The 19,681-nt window shown below is 43.5% G+C and overlaps 1 protein-coding gene across 1 annotated transcript in view; it reads right to left on the reverse strand.

The window, feature by feature from the left end:
- Window positions 1-8,699: 8,699 nt before the first annotated feature.
- The window catches only part of LOC142658596 (uncharacterized), a 44,782-nt gene continuing 33,800 nt past the window's right edge, over window positions 8,700-19,681 (reverse strand). The window contains exon 12 of the mRNA XM_075834212.1: window positions 8,700-10,310. Within this exon, the coding sequence (XP_075690327.1) occupies window positions 9,088-10,310 (1,223 nt within the window). The 3' untranslated portion in view covers window positions 8,700-9,087. The remainder of the gene's footprint in view (window positions 10,311-19,681) is intronic.

Raw genomic sequence — 19,681 nt, forward strand, 5'->3', positions numbered from 1 at the left:
CCCTTGCTTCTATGCCTGAGAGTTGTTTGTCATAATGTTCTCCCAGTGTTTCCTGTATCCCGTACTATCCTGGTCAAGTGCCGTGCTGTGCTGTAGTCGTGCTGTGCTGTATTCAACTCCTGTCCTGCTACTCCACGCCTGACGTTTACCCGCTGCCTAGTCTCAGCCGAGCCTGCCTTGCTACTGTCCGAGCTGCCACAGGTACCCTATACGAACTATAGACTGTGACCTGCGCCCTGTTGGCCAGCTGCCATACCGCCAATGCGGTACTGCCCAGTGGGTCCACGAACCCTATGTGATAGATAACCTGATCAGCTGCCAGATGTGAACAAAGTCCCCAAATGCAGAGTTAGCTGCGGGTACCTGAGATTTAATAGGAACTGGAAAAGGGGCCCATGGAGGTTGGCTCTAAACGATGAAGAATGGAGTAGAGGCAGTAGATTCACTAGTGTGCTTGTTGTACGAGAACTCGGCCCAAGGAAGAAGCTGCACCCAGTTGTCATGCTGAGCAGAAATGAAGTGACAATGGTAATTCTCCAATATTTGGTTAATTCTCTCGACTTGGCTGTTAGACTGAGCATGATAGGCAGAGGAAAAGTCCAATTTTATATATTGAGGAGTTTACAGAGGGTTCTCCGGAACTCTGAAGTGAATTGAACCCCTCGATCGGACACAATAATAGAGAGGTAAGCCATACAGACGAAAGATATGTTGTATGAAGAGGTTAGCCAGAAGCAGAGGGTAGATCAGTTAGTGGATTGAAATGTATCATTTTTGAAAAAACACCACCACCCAGAAAGTAGTGCATCCAGCCGAAGGAGGAAGATCCGTAAAAAAGTCCATTGCAATATGTTGCCAGGGAGCATCGTGCACTGGTAGCGGTTGGAGCAGGCCGGCAGGTCTGGAATGAGCAGGTTTATTAGAGGCACAGACAGTGAAGGAGGAGACAAAGTCCACAATATCTTTAGGCAGCATGGGCCACTAGTATTGGCGTGCAATTAGGTCCCGAGTTTTACGGATGCCAGAGTGCCCGGCTAGTGTGGCACTGTGTCCCCTGTCTCCTATCAGCAAGATGGACGAAGGTCTTCCCAGGAGAAATGTCTCTAATTTTCAAAGGATTGACGGGAATAGCACTGGAAGGATCTATAATATATTGAGGGGTCTCTTCAGAGTCTTCTGTCTCAAACGACCGGGACAGAGGGTACAAACTGGAATCGGGCGAAGAACAGCAACCATCTGGCTTGACGAGGATTTAACCGTTGAGCAGACTGGAGATAGGTAAGATTCTTGTTGTCCGTAAAGATGATGATAGGATGTATGGCACCCTCCAGCAAATGTCTCCACTCCTCCAAGGCCAATTTGATGGCCAGAAACTCCCAATCCCCAATTGAGTAATTGTGCTCTGCGGGGTAAAAAAAAAAGTCTCGAGTAGTAGCCACACACCACTGCTTTACCCTTGGAGTTTCTTTGGAACAGAAGTGCACCTGCACCAAGACAGGAGACGTCAACCTCCAAAGAGAACTGTCGGGATATGTCTGGATGATGGAGAACAGAGCCTGAAGTGAAGGCACTCCTGAGGCTGTTAAATGCGATCTCTGCATCCGGGGTCCATACTTTAGTGTTCACACCCTTTTTAGTAAGGGCAGAGATAGGAGCAGTCAGCGATGAGAAGTTTGGGATAAACTTCCGGTAGAAATTAGCGTATCCCAGAAATCACTGTATGGCCCTGTGGACGTGGCCACTCTGAGACGGACTTCACTTTCACTGGATCCATTTTGAGACCTTGATCTGAGACCATGTACCCCAAGAAAGGCAGAGAATTTTTCTCAAAGATGCATTTCTCTAGTTTAGCATACAAACGATTCTACTTGAGCCGCACCAGGACTTGACTAACATGCTTTCAATGCGTTGTCAAATCTGGTGAGTAGATCAGGATGTCGTCCAAATACACCACCACGCAGACGTAGAGAAGATCCCGGACGATATCATTCACAAATTCCTGAAATACTGCTGGAGTGTTGCACAGACCAAAGGGCATCACAAGATTCTTGTGTAACACCCATGGCCACGGGCCGTCAGAATTACTCACCTACCGATGGCCGCAAACATGGATCTGTGAGCGCTGGCCCGCATCTCCTCAAGAGACACCAGCACTCACTTCCGCTTCATTCTGTGGTGTCCAGTAGGCTGCGCACGCACACTCGTGCCCGGCCTTAAAGGGCCAGCGCGCTTACACATTAATTTAATATGTAATTAGCTCAAACTCACCCGGGACTATAAGAAGGGTCCTGCCCCTTTCCTTATTGCCTGATCATTGTTATGTTTACCTGTGTTAGTCTTTGCAAATGGTCCATTAGTGGTTTCCAGTTCTCAGTGTTCCCGTACCTGCTACCTGTATCCCGTGATACCTTGTTCCTGTGCCATAGAGAGTTGGAGTCGTGTGTTATTGTTGTATACTATCCCTTCTGTGTTACACTGCGCCTGGTGTCTGCCTGCTGCCAAGGTCCCATCTGAGCCTACCATCGCTACTGTCTGAATTACCACAGGTACCCTTATTCTAACTATAGACATTGACTTGGTATCCTGTTGGCCAGCTGCTATCCCGCTATGGCGGTACGGCCCAGTGGGTCCACATACCCACAGATCGTGACAACTCGTAGTGTCTGTCTCTAGTGTTGAATGCGGTCTTTCACTCATCACCCTGACGAATCTGGACCAGGTTGTAAGCCCCACGTAAGTCCAATTTAGTAAAAATCTTGGCTCCACGTATGTGATCAAAGCGCTCAGAGATTAGCGGCAAGGGATACTTGTTCTTGACCGTGATCTGGTTGAGACCGCGGTAATCGATCCAGGGTCGAAGAGAGCCGTCTTTATTCTTTGCAAAAATGAACCCGCCTGTGGCCGGAAGAGTAGACTTCTGAAAGAATCCCCTCTTTAGGTTCTCCTTGATATAAGCCGACATGGCATGGATCTCTGGCACGGAGAGCGGATATACCCATCCACAAGGAGGTGACGCATCTGGAAGCAGTTCTATTGGGCAATCAAAGGATTGGTGAGTTGGAAAAACCTCAAGTTCCTTTTTGCTGAAGATGTCCGCGAATCCATCATAATGTGAAGGTAGTCCTGAGAGTAATTGAGGCAGGGAAAGCTGGATAGGACAAACCTGTGGTAAGCAGCTGTGGAGACACTTGGAGCCCCATTGGAGGAGAGCTCTGGAGCTCCAGTCGAGAACCGGTGCATGTAAACGAAGCCAAGGCAGGCCCAGCAAAATAGGATTTACGGCTTTAGGCAGGACAAAGACAATTTGTTCCGCATGGAAGATTCCGACTTGAAGTCTCAGCGGTTCAGTCCTGAACAATATAGGATCGGGCAGAGGTTGCCCATTCACCGAGGCAACAGCCAGGGGTCTCTCTAGAGGAACCGTTGGCAATTGGAGATGATCTTCTAGATCCTGTTGAAGTTTGCCGGGGATCCGGAATCCAAGTAGGCAGCGACATTATGCATTTCTTCACAACAAACAATGGTCATAGGAATGGACAGTTTGGAAGAGGATTTGGCAACCAGAGTAGTTTCACCTAGGGTTATCTCTCCAAATCCTAGGCGCTGGAGTTTCCCGGCTTTTGAGGATATTGATGCACAAAATGGCCTCCGAGGCTGCAATACAAAGTTTGACCTGCGTCTACGCTGGTTTTCCCGAACGGACAATTTGAGTCGGCCCACCTGAATGGGCTTCTCAGGAGGAGCAACAGTAGAGGGTAGCAGGTTTCACTGAAACGTGGGTGCCAGTTTAGGCTACTTTCTGTCTGGATGAACCTCTTGGACCCGTTCCTGGATTCTCATGTCGATCCGGGTTGCTAACAAAATGAGGGTGGATGGAAGGACACGGGCAGCAAGCTCATCTTTTATTTGCGAAGACAGTCCTTGCCAGAAGGTCGCAACTAAGGCCTCATTGTTCCAGGCCAGTTCTGCTGCCAGGGTGCGGAACTGAATTGCATATTCTTCAACCGTGGTCGCACCTTGACGGAGGGTGCAGCTGCAGAAGATGACCGACCAGGTTCCTCAAAAACAGTGCGGAAAGCTGGTAGGGACAATTGCAGGTTGGAGATTTCGGGACCCTCACGTTCCCAAATAGGATTAGCCCATGCCATGGCCTTGCCAGTAAGGTGAGAGATAATAAATGCGATCTTCGTCTCTTTGTAGGGAAACAACCTTGCGTGCAGCCTGAAATGGAGCTGGCATTAATAAATCCTCTGCAGGTCTTCGCATCCCCGTAGCGAGGTGGTAGCGGCAGGGAGATTCTGGAGTCAGCACTGACAAGAGGAGGTACTGTGGTGATTGCAGCAGGAGCATCCAATTGATGCAAGATGGAGTTCACTGCCTGAAGAAGCTGATCCTGCCATGACTGAAGGTCTCGCATGTCAGCTTGGAATGCTGTCGTGGTCTTAAGCTGATCAGCGGGGTCCATGGCCTGAGCGTACTGTCACGGCTGTGGGGTATATGGACCCACCAGACTGCTCTGTCGTAGCAGAGAAGCAGCTGGCCAAACAAAAGTCAATCAAAGTCTCTTAGACAAGAGTACCTGGGAGGATGTTCAGGCAGAGTAGCAGACCCGTGGCACAGGTGATGCTTGGTATGGCAGATGTCACCAGACGTGGCAGATGATACCAGATGTGGCAGATGACACCAGACTTGGCAGATAAGGCACACACGACTCCAACAATAGAATTAGGAACAGGAACTAAACACAGCAACAGGATACAGGAACACTGGGAGCAGGATACAATTAAGGGATCATTTGCAGTTTAACACAGACTAAAAAGGGCTCTGCCCTTCCTCTCCTTGCCTGTGCATTGTTAAAGTCTAGGGTGTCAATGGGTTGCTTGGGTAACCTTAGACAGGTGAGCTGGCCCTTTAAGGCCGGGAGTGACTGCGCGCACATACCTTATGGGACACAGGAGAGCATTTCAGCCGTGTGTGTTGGCGTCTCTGATGGAGATGCCGACATGAAGATACAGTCCTGTGGTCGTGGCTACTGGTAAATGGGATGTGCCGGCGCTCAGCGAGAGCGGGCATATCAAGGAGCACTATCTACAGTTGGCTTTATATGGGGCACTATTTAGAAGAGGCACTGTGAGTAGCGCTATCTATAGGGGGCACATGGGTGTTACCATTCCCCTTGTCAGGAGGATGTGTTCCTACATAGTGTGATGCTGCCAGCGATGGTTGGAGACTGTCAGTATGTTGGCCGGGGCGGCGGTGACGGGGGGCCCATGATTGGGGAACAGCCCAGGGCCTATGGTCTACTTAATCTGCCACGGCTGACCCATCATCCATCCCGATGTGCTCTGTGACAATCACTCCATTCACCTCCTATGGGGCTGCTGCTCGGCTATCTGGCATGTCCCTTTTCTGAGGAATCCAATCCCTACCATGTGCCCTCACATTATTGCCTTGTATAAATAGACAGACAGCTCCTTTTAGGTCAATTCACATAATTTAATTCACCAAATTCCGTGGATACCAAAAAAGATTTAAACAACGTGAGAAAAAAAAGAACTTTATTAAAAAACAATTCTAAAAACGTTATACATAATGTTCAGAGCAGAATGACGGGAGACCATTGCGCGGCTGTGTCAGGAAAGGAACGGCAGTTCATGTAAAAACCCTGCTCTGTGGATGGTAACATGACCATAACTTTTTTTTCATGTATAAATTAAAACACCAATCTCATTCTAGGTTTACTTACATTCTCCTAACCTTCAAAATGACATGTTTAGGCTGGAATCGTAAACAGTTTTTGATTCCTTTTTCTAACCCAAGCCACAAGTGGATCCAGCAGTAAGTCGAAGTATGAGGTTTAATTCAAACATGGCAGATTTGGTTGCAGAAATTTTTGACTAGAAATGGAAGTTGCAGAAATCCATGCACCTGTTGTAGAAACAACCCCATGTAGATGAATTTAACTTATTTCCAGCCACTGAAATGACTGCAACAAAATCTGCCACGTGTAACTGCAGCCTAAAGTGGATCCAGCAAGAAATATGCACTGCACACGACCGAGTGCCACTTCACCGTTTTTTTCAAGGCATCCGATAGTTTTCACGAACCCGTTCTCTACAGTGAGTGAATCGGGTCTGCGAAAATGGACCCGACTCTCCATTCCGTGAAGAGATAGAACATGTCCAACCTTTCCACGGATCACGGAAGGGACTCGGGCGGAACGCACGGTGTGAAAGAGCCCTTAGTCTTTCCTTCATATTTTTCCACTTTTGGCTGTTTTAAAAAAAAATAAAATACACATGTAGTTTTTGATGCAGTTTGTTTCCAGCCTTCAGTGCCTAAGCTTCTGACTACAATCATATAAAAATGTAAGGACACCCCATGTAAAATATTTTTTTTAACATATATGGACCGATCAATATTTGGTCTTCAAAAGAGAACGGTGGTAAAATTTAGCAAAAATACTAACATTGTTTGCAATGATTAACTAAATGAAAAATTCACAGATCTTTTCTCCACAGAAGTATATTTATCACTACCTTAGGCCTCATGCACACGAACGTAAAAACACCCATAATTACGAGCCGTAATTACGGGCCGATAGACTTCTATTGGCCACGGGTACCTTCCCATATGCTTACGGGAAGGTGCCCGTGCCGTTGAAAAATATAAAACATGTCTTTTTTCAGGCCGTAATAACGGCACGGGCAGGCCCATAGAAGTCTATGGGGCTCCCGTAATTATGGGTGGCTACGTATGTGCACCCATAATTACAGGAGCGTCGCTAGGCGACGTCAGGGGATAGTCACTGTCCAGGGTGCTGAAAGAGTTAACTGATCGGCAGTAACTCTTCAGCACCCGGGACAGTGACTACCGCTGGAGTTAAAAGTATTAAAAGTTAACTTACAAGCCTATCACAGGCTGCAGCGGTCACATGGACTGCCGCATCATCCAAGGAGGTCGAACTGGATGTCAAAAGAGGGACGCGTCACCAAGACAACGGTATGTATGAACTTTTTACTTTCAATCGCTGCAGAAACTCTGCCCGAAACGGCTGCCCCTTCTCTCTTTCCAGCACTGATAGAGAGAAGGGGCTGCCGATTAGTGCAGAGAAAACGGGTCCGTAATTATGGGTGGAATACTGGTGACACCGGACCCGTATTTACGCCAGTATTTACGGGAGGAAAAAAATAAGCTCGTGTGCATGAGGCCTCAGAAATCTAAAACTAGATTTAGGTTCTCCAGATTTGGTAAAAAATGTTTAGAAGATTCTTAGGCTGGGTTCACACGACCTATTTTCAGACGTAAACGAGGCGTATTATGCCTCGTTTTACGTCTGAAAATACGGCTACAATACGTCGGCAAACATCTGCCCATTCATTTGAATGGGTTTGCCTACGACCTGTCATTTACGCGTCGTCGTTTGACAGCTGTCAAACGACGACGTGTAAATTGACTGCCTCGGAAAAGAAGTGCAGGACACTTCTTTGAAACGTAATTTGAGCCGTTCCTCATTGCATTCAATTAAGAGCAGCTCAAGATTACGAGCTTCAAAGACGCCTTGCAAAATGCGAGGAGCTTTTACGTCTGAAACGACGCAGCTGTTTTCTCCTGAAAACAGTGTCATTTCAGACGTAAAAGGCAGCTTGCGTGTGCACATACCCTTAGGGTGGATTCATACACGGCAGATTTGTAACAAAAATTTCTGCAACTGCAAATTGTTCCATATATGAGTGGGGCTGTTTCTGCAGCATGCACATGGATTCAGCAAGCCCCATTCAGATGTAGGGAATAGTCAAAGACATTTCTGCAACAAAACTGCTGTGTGAATTGCTTAGAAATCTGCAGTTTATTACAGTAGCAGCAAAGTGGATGACGTTTTAAACAAATCTCAGTCACAAGCTGCAAAAAAATTCTGTGCAGAAATTGACCGTGGTGCTAACTTTTTTTAATCCATAGAATTACAATTTATGCTGTGCAATGGTTGCATATTTGTTGCAAATTTTTCTTAGTGAGTTCAACGGGAAAGTAAAAATCTGCATCAAATGCCAAGGGTACTTTAACGGCCAAGTCAAAGCCTGGTTCTAAATCCCAGCAAGATACGGGTGCGGGGGGACTGCCTATGCATGCTCTCCAGGGAAGAGTAAGAAAGTCTCCCATATAAGAGGGTAGTAGACAGTAAAGCCTCATTTACATTTGCATATTTTGATCAGTATCGTCCATCAGTAGAACATAAACAGAAACAAGTATAATAGAAAGATTTACAGGTCTTTCATATTTAGATTGTTATGGTTGTTGGGTTCAACTCCATCTATTTATACAATTTGAATGAAAATCAAATACGGAGATGTCCACGTAATTTTTTTTCCCGCTAGGTCACTGGATTATCTGTCGGTGAATTTATGAATACAGTAATAAGAAGCAAGGTTCGCGGTGACAGTTCAGCTTTAGGCCGGATTCACATGAGCGTGTTCAGTCCGGGATATACGGTCTGTATATCGGCAGTATTTCCCGGACTGAGCACACAGCATGGAGCTGGTCTCCTAGCATCATCGTTATCTATGACGCTAGGACTCGCTGCGAGAAAACTGTCCCGTACTGAAAACATGTTTTCAGTACGGGACAGTAGTTCCGCAGAGAGGCAGAGACTCCTAGCGCCATAGATAACGATGATGCTAGGAGCCCAACTCCCTGCACTGTGTTCGGTCTGGGAAATGAGGCCGACCTGCGGACCGTATATCACGGACTGAACACGCTCGTGTGAATCCGGCCATATTGTTTTTTTTAAGTAACCAAGACTCTTCTCTTCTTCCTTATATCTACAATACTTCTATTCCATGGATACTGGTCACAGGTAAACATAATTTGGTTGTTTTTCGCAGATCCAACCAAAAAAATAAACTCTCCTATTGGCTGTTTTAATGTTGGTGAATAACCTGATGGTTAAAAAAAACAACTTGTTCTGCTCTTATAGCATTTCCCACATTCCAAACAAGAATATGCTGCTTTCTCCTCTAAGTAAATTCTCTAAATAGTTTCAAGATTTGATTTTCTTGCAAAACATTTTCTACATAAAGAACATCAAAATTATTTCTCCCCTGTATGACTTCCCTGGTGATCCCTAAGCTTGGCTTTAGTAATAAAACAATTCCCACATTCTGAACATGGATATGCTTTCTCTCCTGTGTGAATTCTCTCATGTTTAACAAGAGTGGATTTTTGTGTAAAACATTTCCCACACTCTGAACATGAATACGGCTTTTCTCCTGTGTGAATTCGCTCATGTGTAACAAGATTTGATTTATTAGTAAAACACTTCCCACATTCTGGACATGAATATGGCTTCTCTCCTGTGTGACTTCTCTGGTGATCCCTAAGCTTGGCTTTAGTAATAAAACATTTCCCACATTCTGAACATGAATAGATCTTCTCCCCTGTGTGACTTCTCTTATGTCTAACAAGATGTGATTTAACTCTAAAACATTTTCCACATTCTGAACATGAATATGGCTTCTCTCCTGTGTGTATTCTTTCATGTGTAACAAGATTTGATTTATCTGTAAAAAATTTCCCGCATTCTGAACATGAATACGGCTTCTCTCCTGTGTGACATCTCTCATGTGTAATAAGACATGATTTATCTGTGAAACATTTCCCACAATCTGAACATGAATATGGCTTCTCTCCTGTGTGAATTCGCTCATGTTTAACAAGATTCGATTTTTGTGTAAAACATTTCCCACATTCTGAACATGAAAATAACTTCTCCCCTGTGTGAATTCCCCTATGCTTAATAAGATTTGATTTATATATAAAACATTTCCCACAATCTAAACAGGAGTATGGTTTCTCTCCTGTGTGACTTCTCTGATGTGTAACAAGACGTGATTTATGTATAAAACATTTCCCACATTCTGAACATGAATATGGCATCACTCCTGTGTGACTTCTCTGATGTCTAACAAGATTTGATTTATGTGTAAAGCACTTCCTACATTGTGAACAGGAGTATGGTTTCTCCCCTGTGTGACTTGTGTGTGTAAAACGATCTGAGCTTTTTGTAAACGGTTTACCACATTGAAACCTTTTACCTCCTTTCTCAGCTGTACTTGTGGTCATAATTTGTGATTGGTCAGTTGAAGGTTCCTCATAATTTGGGGAAATAGATGATAGATCTGTACTGTGAAGTCCTGGATTTACATGAAAGGTAGTGAGGTTTTCTCCTGAATAGTGCTGCATGATTTCTTCATCTTCTACTTTATAATTAAGCGAGAACATAAAGTTTTCCTCGTAGTTCTTACAGGAATTTTCTGTTAGGATTAAAATGAATTTAGTTTTTGGGTTTTCCTTTTTTTTTATTTTTAAACCACAATGTATACAAATTTGTAACATTCCTATAAGGCCAGGAAAACACACACACACACACACACACACACACAAGTGGATACAAAAAAAAAAGAGCTGCATCAGTCCATGATTTGTACCTTTTCTTCCATCTGGATCTACTTCTGGCTTTAGAGCCAAAGACTGCATCAAAGCCGTGTGCGAGATCCTGGCCTTAGGCTTAAAACAGTGCAATATTTGATGAGGTTTTTTTTAGCCAAAGCCAGAAGTGGATCAGCAAAAAGGAGAAGTATAAGTCCTTCCTTTATATTTCCCATCCCTGTTAAATTAACTATTGCCATTGGCTAAAAAAAACTGCACCAAAAACTGCATGTGTAATTCCAGCCTTATAAAGCTTTTTCATTGATACATTTTTAAGGGTTAGGGTATGTGCACACACACTAATTACGTCCGTAATTGACGGACGTATTTCGGCCGCAAGTAGTGGACCGAACACAGTGCAGGGAGCCGGGCTCCTAGAATCATACTTATGTACGATGCTAGGAGTCCCTGCCTCTCCGTGGAACTACTGTCCCGTACTGAAAACATGATTACAGTACGGGACAGTTGTCCTGCAGAGAGGCAGGGACTCCTAGCATCGTATATAACTATGATACTAGGAGCCCGGCTCCCTGCACTGTGTTCGGTCCGGTACTTGCAGCCGAAATACGTCCGTCAATTACGGACGTAATTAGTGTGTGTGCACATACCCTTATACAAAGTCCAGGATTCTCATCTGCACACAGTGACCACTTTGATTACATAAGCCTAGAGTTGATAAAAATGTAAAAAGTTCAACCTTGTTAGGCAATCAAACATTTGGTGCTTCAATACAACAACTAAGCTTAATATTGTAAGACTGTGTTCCCACATAGCGGACACTGGCGTGGCTAAAGTGACCAAAACCTGAGCCAAATAGTGCTATTACCACAAAACAGAGTAGATTTCAATTTGATTTTAAATGGCCGTGCAGATTTGCAGGTAAATAGCAGTTTTACTCGCAAAACCGCGGGGCCGTAGCCGCTACGTGTGAACAAAGATTTGACAATCTAATCAGGTCCACAGTCTAAGGGTATGTTCACACACACTATTTACGGACGTAATTCGGGCGTTTTTGCCCCGAACTACATCCAAAATAGCGGCTCAATAGCGTCGGCAAACATCTGCCCATTCATTAAAATGGGTCTTTTACGATGTTCTGTGCAGACGGTCATTTTTTTTACGCGCCGCTGTCAAGAGGCGGCGCGTAAAAAAGACGCCCGCGTCAAAGAAGTGCCTGTCACTTCTTCAGACGTAAATGGAGCCGTTTTCCATGGACTCCATGGAAAAACAGCTCCATTTCATGTCCGTAATGGATGCAGCAAAAAGCGCCTCAACATGCCATTACGGCTGAAATTACGGTGCTGTTTTCTCCTCAAAACAGCCCCGTAATTTCAGCCGTTACGGACGCCGCCGTGTGAACATACCCTCACTTTAAAGGCTGGGCTTCCACACTGCAGATTTGCTGCAGATTTTGCCTGCATTTTGTAAGCCAATACCAGAATTGGATCCAGGAAAACAGAGCTATAAGGCCTTTTTTATAATATATAAATATATATATATATATATATATATATATATATATATATATATATATATATATATATATATACACATATATACTTACATATACTTCTACTGTTCAGGTTCCATTCCTGGTTTTGGCTTTAAAAAAAAACCAAAAAAAACACATGCAAAATCTCAGTGAGCTCAGTTATTTCCGTAACTCCCAACCAGCTCATCAGGAATTGGTCGGACCAACGGGAGCCGAAAAAGGTAGAACGGGGTTCAGGGAGCCCATTCTAGAGATAGGTGTGGGTCCCACATCTATCGGACATTTATGACATATCCTGGGGAGAAATCTTTGTGTTGGGAATACATCTTTAATCTATCCAAATCAAAATCCATTATACAGTTAAAGTCTCTGCTACCATAACTGAACAGCTGCCCTAATCGGCAACTAATATAAATTAAATTATTCATGACTTTGAATTAATACAGTGGAAATAGAAAAATGCCAGCACAACGCATGCCAAAACTGCAAACAGAAAAAAATATCATCCTTCACAATCTGAACTAAAAGTAATAGACACAAAACTCAGTTTTATGAATGGGAACATTATTGATTGAGTATGACGTTTGGTAGGAATGATATTCCTGTCCACTCAATTTTTATTTTTTTTTAACACAATGTACCTCCTGCAAGATGAATTTCTAAAAAGCATAACATTCCAGGAAGATATCTGGATAGAAGATCAAACGTGGCGAAACATTTTCATCTATCTTCCAGTCCCCTAACATTCCAGGTCGAAACACCCACCTCCATCCAAAATCATTAATAAAAACCCAAAAAACACACACACACACACACACACACACACACACACTCTCCCTCTCCCTGCCAGGATCGCCCCACATTCCCCCCTTTAATCTGTATATCCCTCATTCCAGAAACCCGCAGAACTCTAACTTCTGCACAACTCCAAACCCCCCCCCCCCCCCTCTAACTGCCAACCAAAAATAAATGCATTGCATCAGAGCAGGATAATACAAGTAAATTCATTCTGCTACTTCCTCATTTGATGAGAATAAAAATATTACCATTTCTTGATACACAATATGTAACTTTCCCGGTATGGCAAGACCTCCTAAGATCAGTTATTTTTTGACTTCTCTAAAGCTTTGTCTTTGTAACAGAGTTACTTTGACTAGTCAGGAAAAAAGAGATCTGGATATTATTATAAGAGACGTCTAATTTTTCTCTAGCTTTTTTCAGGATTGTGTCCCGATCTTTAGGGTAGGAACACACACCGCGTGTTCAGGGCGGATACGCTACGTTTAGCTGCACTGTGTATCCGCCCTGTACACCGCAGTGAACGCCATCCGAAAAACCGCACCATATTGTGGTGAATTTTTTCGGGCGGAATTTCCGCTGCAGAAAGCAGCGCCGGAAATAAAATTAAAAAAAGCATTCATACTTATCCCTTCCCTCTCTTCTGTGCGCGGTCTGGCCTCATGACCACTGCAGCCTGTGATTGGAGAAGAAGCAGGGAAATCTAGGCAACTTTTTTATTTTTCTTACTTGCGATTTTTGCATAGAAATCGCTGCGATTCCGCCGCATGTGTCGCAACACACACCACTTTGTTGCAGGTTTAAGCACCCCATTGAATTCAATGGGGAAAACCCACAACACAAGAGCAGCGATTCCGCATCATTAATGGACTTTTTTTTTCCACTGTGTGGAGATGACATTTGTTGAAATCTCACCCACATTGCTGCTACTGTATTACGCTGTCGATTTTCGGCAATTTGTTGCGGAAAATCCGCAGTGTTTACCCCTAGTGTGTTCCTACCCTTAGAGCACAAAATTTTAACCAACGTAGGTCTTGGGAGGCCTCCAGGAACAGGTTTTATACCTGGAGTTCTGTGCGCGCTTTCTACTCCAAATAATGGTGACCGGGACTGTATACCGAAGGCTCAGCCAGTTCTGGGAGAAGGTTACTGCGCCATTGTTGTCTACTCCAATAATATCCAGCATTTTATTCTTGACCTGTCCTTAAGATTTACTACACGCCTCAACATTGAAATTGCAACAGCAAGAAGGAAAAGTTTTGGAATTGTGGAAATCACAGGATCGATAGACATGTTAAAGATATGCAAATCATAAAAAAAATTGAAGGAAAATATTCCAAACATCTTGATTTATTCAGTATGGAGTATGAGTGCCACGCGCAGAAATACACGCACTTACACGCCTTGGCATGCTATCAAGAAGGTTATTAATGGTTGCCTATGGAATGGTATGACATGCTGATTGAATTTGGGCATGTAAATCATCAAGATTGGCTACTGGCAGCTCCCTTTGCAATTGCCGACCAATGACTTCTCATATGTGCTTGATGGGAGACAAGTCCGGAGACAGTGCAGGCCATGGTAGTACATTTAAGGTCACACAGGCGGCTCACAGTAGCATGAGCAACATGCGGCCTGGCGACCTGTTGAAAAACTGCTTCTGGGACACTTCGGAGAAATGGCAGTACCAATGGTTCCACGACCAAATCAATGTAACGCCGAGAAAAGTGTACCTGAAATGAAGACTAGAGGGGTCAGACTACCATAGGTCTGGTGTAACGTTCCCTTGTGAAGGCCTCTTCATGGCATTGCCCACGTGGTCTCCAGACCAATCTCTGGCTATCACTGCATCAGAAATAAAAGCGGAACTGATCCCTAGAGAGGATAGACCTCCATTCCAGTCTTGCTGTGCACCACGATAGCCTTCGAAAGCGGTGGAGTGTGGTCAATGGAACACCTGTAGCTGGACGTCTGGCTCGTAGTCCAGTGTCGTACAAACGCCTTTTGATGGTTTGTGTCGATACTGGTTGATGCACTAGACGGAATATGACATCCACTCAGCCAAATTCTCACCTATAGTGAACAACCCACTTTTAACGCATCTTAAACCCCAGGACACGGAGCCAATTTTCTCTTTCATTTTAGTTTTTCCATCGTCGTCGCATTCCAAGAGCCATAACCTTTTTATGCTTCTGTTGACATAATCATACGACAGCTTATTTTTGAGAGATGAGTTGTAGATTTTCATGCCACCTTATATTGTACCATATAATGTACTGGGAAAATGCTAAAGAATTCTTTGAGGGTTGGAATAAGAAAAAAAACCGAGCAATTCTTTTGTTTTTTTGGGTTTGGTTTTAACGGCGTTCCCTGTGTGGTAAATGCTGCATGTTCACTTTATTCTGCAGGTCTGTACGATTACAGCGATACCAAATTTATTTTTTATGTTATCCTACATTTACAAGGGAAAAAATATATTTGTTAAAAAACAAAATCTGTTTTGTCGCTATATTCTCAATGTAGCGGTGTGAGGGCTTGTTTTTGGCGCGGCGAGGTGTCGTTTTTATTGATACCATTTTGGGGCACAAAAGACTTTGATCACTTTTTATTCCATTTGTTTGGGGAAGCAAAAAAAACAGCAATTCCTGCATTGTAAATTTTATTGTCCTAAGGTGGTTACCCAGCGGACTATATAAAGGTGATACTTTCACTATCAATATATTTTATTACATTTTTACAATAAAAAGAACAAACGGGCAAGAAGTCAGAACCGATGCTTCTGCATTGTAGGAACAACATCACGTTATATTTTAATAGTTCAGACTTTTACGTACGTTAGGATACCAATTATGTTTATTTTGTTTTCTACACCAATTTAGGGTAAAAAAAAAAAATCTATGTATCCTCTGTACATAATCTATAAGCTGTATCGTTCACTAGGAGTCAATTCAGTCCGTTTAGCTGAACTGAAGTCTCGGCTGACAGTGGGTCCTGTGCGTCTCTAACACACCGGACCACAATAATATCCATCACATCTAAGTTAAAAAAAAAAAGCTGTGAGGGAAATACTAAGAAATGTATTCAATAAAAAGTTCAATTTTAAAAGAAAAGTTTAAAATCACCCAAAATATTAATTTAACCCTTCCCGCTCCTGGACATACTATTAGGTCATGGTAGCTGTATCTTTCGCGCTCCATGACCTAATAGCACAACATGGGAGTAACGGCCGTTTCGGCCGTCTTCCCGACACATACAGGAGCTGTGACAGCTGCTGTCTCGTACAGCAGTTGCCGCAGCTCCTACAGATCGCTGTGTCCCCACTGATTAAGCCCTTAAAAGCAACGTTCGATAGGGATCACGGCTTTTTAGGGGTTAAGCTACCATCGCCGGCCTACTATACGATAGCGGCCGGCGACGGTGACTATGGCAACCGGACGCCTAACAATGGCGACCGGCTATGCCATTGACGGAATCCTAGTGGGTCCTAACAAAGTACGCATGTAGTGCAGTGTATTAGAATTGCGATCAGGGCCTCCTGCCCTCAAGTTCCCTAGTGGGACAAAGTAATAAAGTAAAAAAAAGATGTGTAAAAATAAGAAAATAAAAGTTTTAAAAGTAACAAAAGTAAAAATCCCCACTTTTCCCTTATCAGTCCTTTATTATTAATAAAAACAGATAAACAAATAAACTATACATAATTGGTATCGCCGCTTCCGTAACGGCCTGAACTACAAAACTATTTCGTTATTTATCCCGCACGGTAAACGCCGTAAAAGAAAATAATAATAAACCGTACTACAATCACAATTGTTTGGTCACTTCACCTCCCAAAAAATGGAATAAAAAGAGATCAAAAAGTCGCTTGCACCTAAAAATGGCGCTGATCGAAACTACAGTTCGTTACGCAAAAAATAAGTCCTCGCACGGATTTCTTGATGGAAAAATAAAAAGTTCTGGCTCTTAGAATATGGCAACACAAAAAGTAAATGATTTTTTATAAGTATTTTTATTGTGCAAACGCCATAAGACATAAAAAAAACTATAAACATATGGTATCGCCGTAATCGTATCGCCCCGCAGAATAAAGTGAATGTCATTTATAGCGCACGGTGAACGCTGTAAAAAAAATAGAAGAAAAACAACAGTAGAATTGCTGTTTTTTAGTCACCACGCCACTTAAAAATAGAATAAAAGCTGATCAAAAAGTCGCATGCACCCCATGAAAACTACAATGAATTCCTCAAGGAGTCTAGTTTCCAAAATCTGTAGGAGAAGGTTACCGCAGTAAATGAGAACAATTAAAATGAACTAAAAACAATACACATTTTCATGTGTAAGAGGACCTAACAGTAGCGCCTCTCTTTTGGTCCTCTTACACATCAAAATGTGTATTGTTTTTAGTTCATTTTAATTGTTCTTAGTTTCCAAAATGGGGTCACTTTTGGGGGGGTTAAGACCTCTTCAAGCCAGACATGGTGCCTAATAAAAAAAAGAGGCCTCAAAATCCACTACGTGCTCCTTTGCCTCGGAGGCCAGTGCATTACCGCACTAGTTCCACATGTGGGATAATTCTCAAAACTGCAGAATCTGGGCAATAAATAATGAGTTTCGTTTCTCGGGTAAAACCTTTTGTGTTATAGAAAAAAAAAAATGTATAAAAAAGGATTTTCTGACAAAAATAAATATGTAAATTTCACCACTACTTTGCTCTAAATTCCAGTGAAACACCTAAAGGGTTAATAAACTTTCTATATGCTGTTGTGAATACTTTGAGGGGTCTAGTTTCTAAAATGTGGTGTTTTATAGGGGTGTCTAATATATAGGCCCCTCAAAGCAACTTCAGAACTGAACTGGAACCTAAAAAAATAAATAAATTAGGCAATACTTCACTTCTCCTAATGAGCAGCTCCTGCTCCGAGATGACCCCAGTTTTGACAGTTTGTATAAACGGAGACCCCTATTAGACCGTTTCAGTGCCCGGTTTTCCCAAGCATACACCTCCAAGAATTGTATTTCTATTGATGATTCCTTGGTACATTTTAAAGGGAGGCTTCAATTCCGCCAGTACCTGCCGGGTAAGAGGGCAAGGTATGGCGTGAAGATGTAGAAGGTGTGCGAGAGTGCATCAGGGTATACCTACAAATTTAGGATATATGAAGGGAAGGACAGCAGTATTCAGCCCCCAAAAGGCCCACCCTTACTGGGAGTTAATGCAAAAATTGTGTGGGATTTGGTGCACCCACTGCTGGACCAGGGTTACCACCTCTACCTGGATAATTTTGATACCAGCGTCCCACTCTTCACGTGCCTCGCTTCCAGAAGTCCTGCGGCATGCGGCACTGCTAGAAGAAATCTGAGAGGCCTCCCTAAGACTCTGCTTGGGCAAACAAGAAGGGGTGATAGCAGGGCACAATCTAGCAACAACATATTGTGTGTCAAGTACAAGAGATATGTCCTTGTATTGACAACAATACATGGTCACACCAGTACCCATGTACCTGTACGAGGTACCAGTACAGAGACCCCCAAACCAGATTGCATCCTGGACTACAATAGGTACATGGGAGGGGTGGACTTGTCAGATCAAGTCCTGAAGCCCTACAGCGCCATGCGGTGTGGTATAAGAAGCTGGCCGTGCACATCATACAGATGGCATTGTACAATGCGTACATGCTACGTCGATGTGCAGGCCAGAGGGGAACGTTCCTGGAATTTCAAGAGGTGGTTATCAAGAAACTAATTTTTAGGGACCAAGAAGGGGGGGGGGGCACCCAGTACTTCTGGAAGCGAGGCCACACGCATCGTACCAGGGCAACACTTTCCAGGAGAAGTTCCCCAAACTGGCAAGAAGGGAAAAAGTCAAAAGAGGTGCAAAGTCTGCTATAAGAGGGGGATAAGGGAGGACACAATAGATCAATGTGACACGTGTCCCGAAAAACTAAGGCTCCGTATGAAAGAGTGCTTCAAAATTTATCATACATCCCTTGGTTTATAATTTACTCCAATTTTACTTACCCTGATGTACTCCGCACAGCATATCCCCCTCATCTTTCCCTTCTGAGCCCTGCTGTGTGCCCAGGCAGCTGATAACAGCCACATGTAGGGTATTGCCGTACCCGTGAGAACCCACATTACAGTTTATGGGGTGTATGTCTCCGGTCAAAATGCTCACTACACCTCTAGATGAATGCCTTAAGGGTGTCGTTTTTAAAACGGGGTCACTTCTTGGGGGTTACAACTGTACTGGTACGTCAGGGGCTTCTGCATACATGACTTCGCACCAGAAAATCTCCAGTAGGCCAAATGGTGGTCCTTTCCTTCTGAGCCCTCCCATGGGCCCAAACGGCAGTTTATCACCACAAATGGGGTATTGCCGCACTCAGGACAAATTGGGCAACAAAATAGGGTATTTTATTTCTTGTGAAAATAAGAAATTTTCAGCCAAAACTACATATTATTGGAAAAAATTATAATTTTTTTAATTCCCAGCCCAATTCAAATAAGTTCTGTGAAGAAACTATGGGGTCTAAATCGTCAGCTACCCATAAATGCATTCCTTGAGGGGTGTACTTTCCAAAATGGGGTCACTTCTGGTGGGTTTCCATTGCTTTGATAACGCTGTGGCTCTGCAAATGCGACATGGCACCCGAAAAGCAATCCAGCAAAATCTGGACGCCAAAGAACAAATAGCGCTCCTTCCTTTCTGAGCCCTCCCATGGGCCCAAACGGCAGTTTATCACCACAAATGGGGTATTGTTGCACTCAGGAGAAATTGGGCAACAATTTTTTCCATGTGAAAATAAGACATTTTGATGAAAAATGACATCTTATTGGAAAAAATGTCATTTTTTTAAATTTCACAGCCCAATTCAAATACGTGTGGTGTAAAAATTGTAACAAACATAA

The sequence above is a fragment of the Rhinoderma darwinii genome, chromosome 1, assembly GCF_050947455.1.
Source record: "Rhinoderma darwinii isolate aRhiDar2 chromosome 1, aRhiDar2.hap1, whole genome shotgun sequence".
Lineage (NCBI taxonomy): Eukaryota > Metazoa > Chordata > Amphibia > Anura > Rhinodermatidae > Rhinoderma > Rhinoderma darwinii.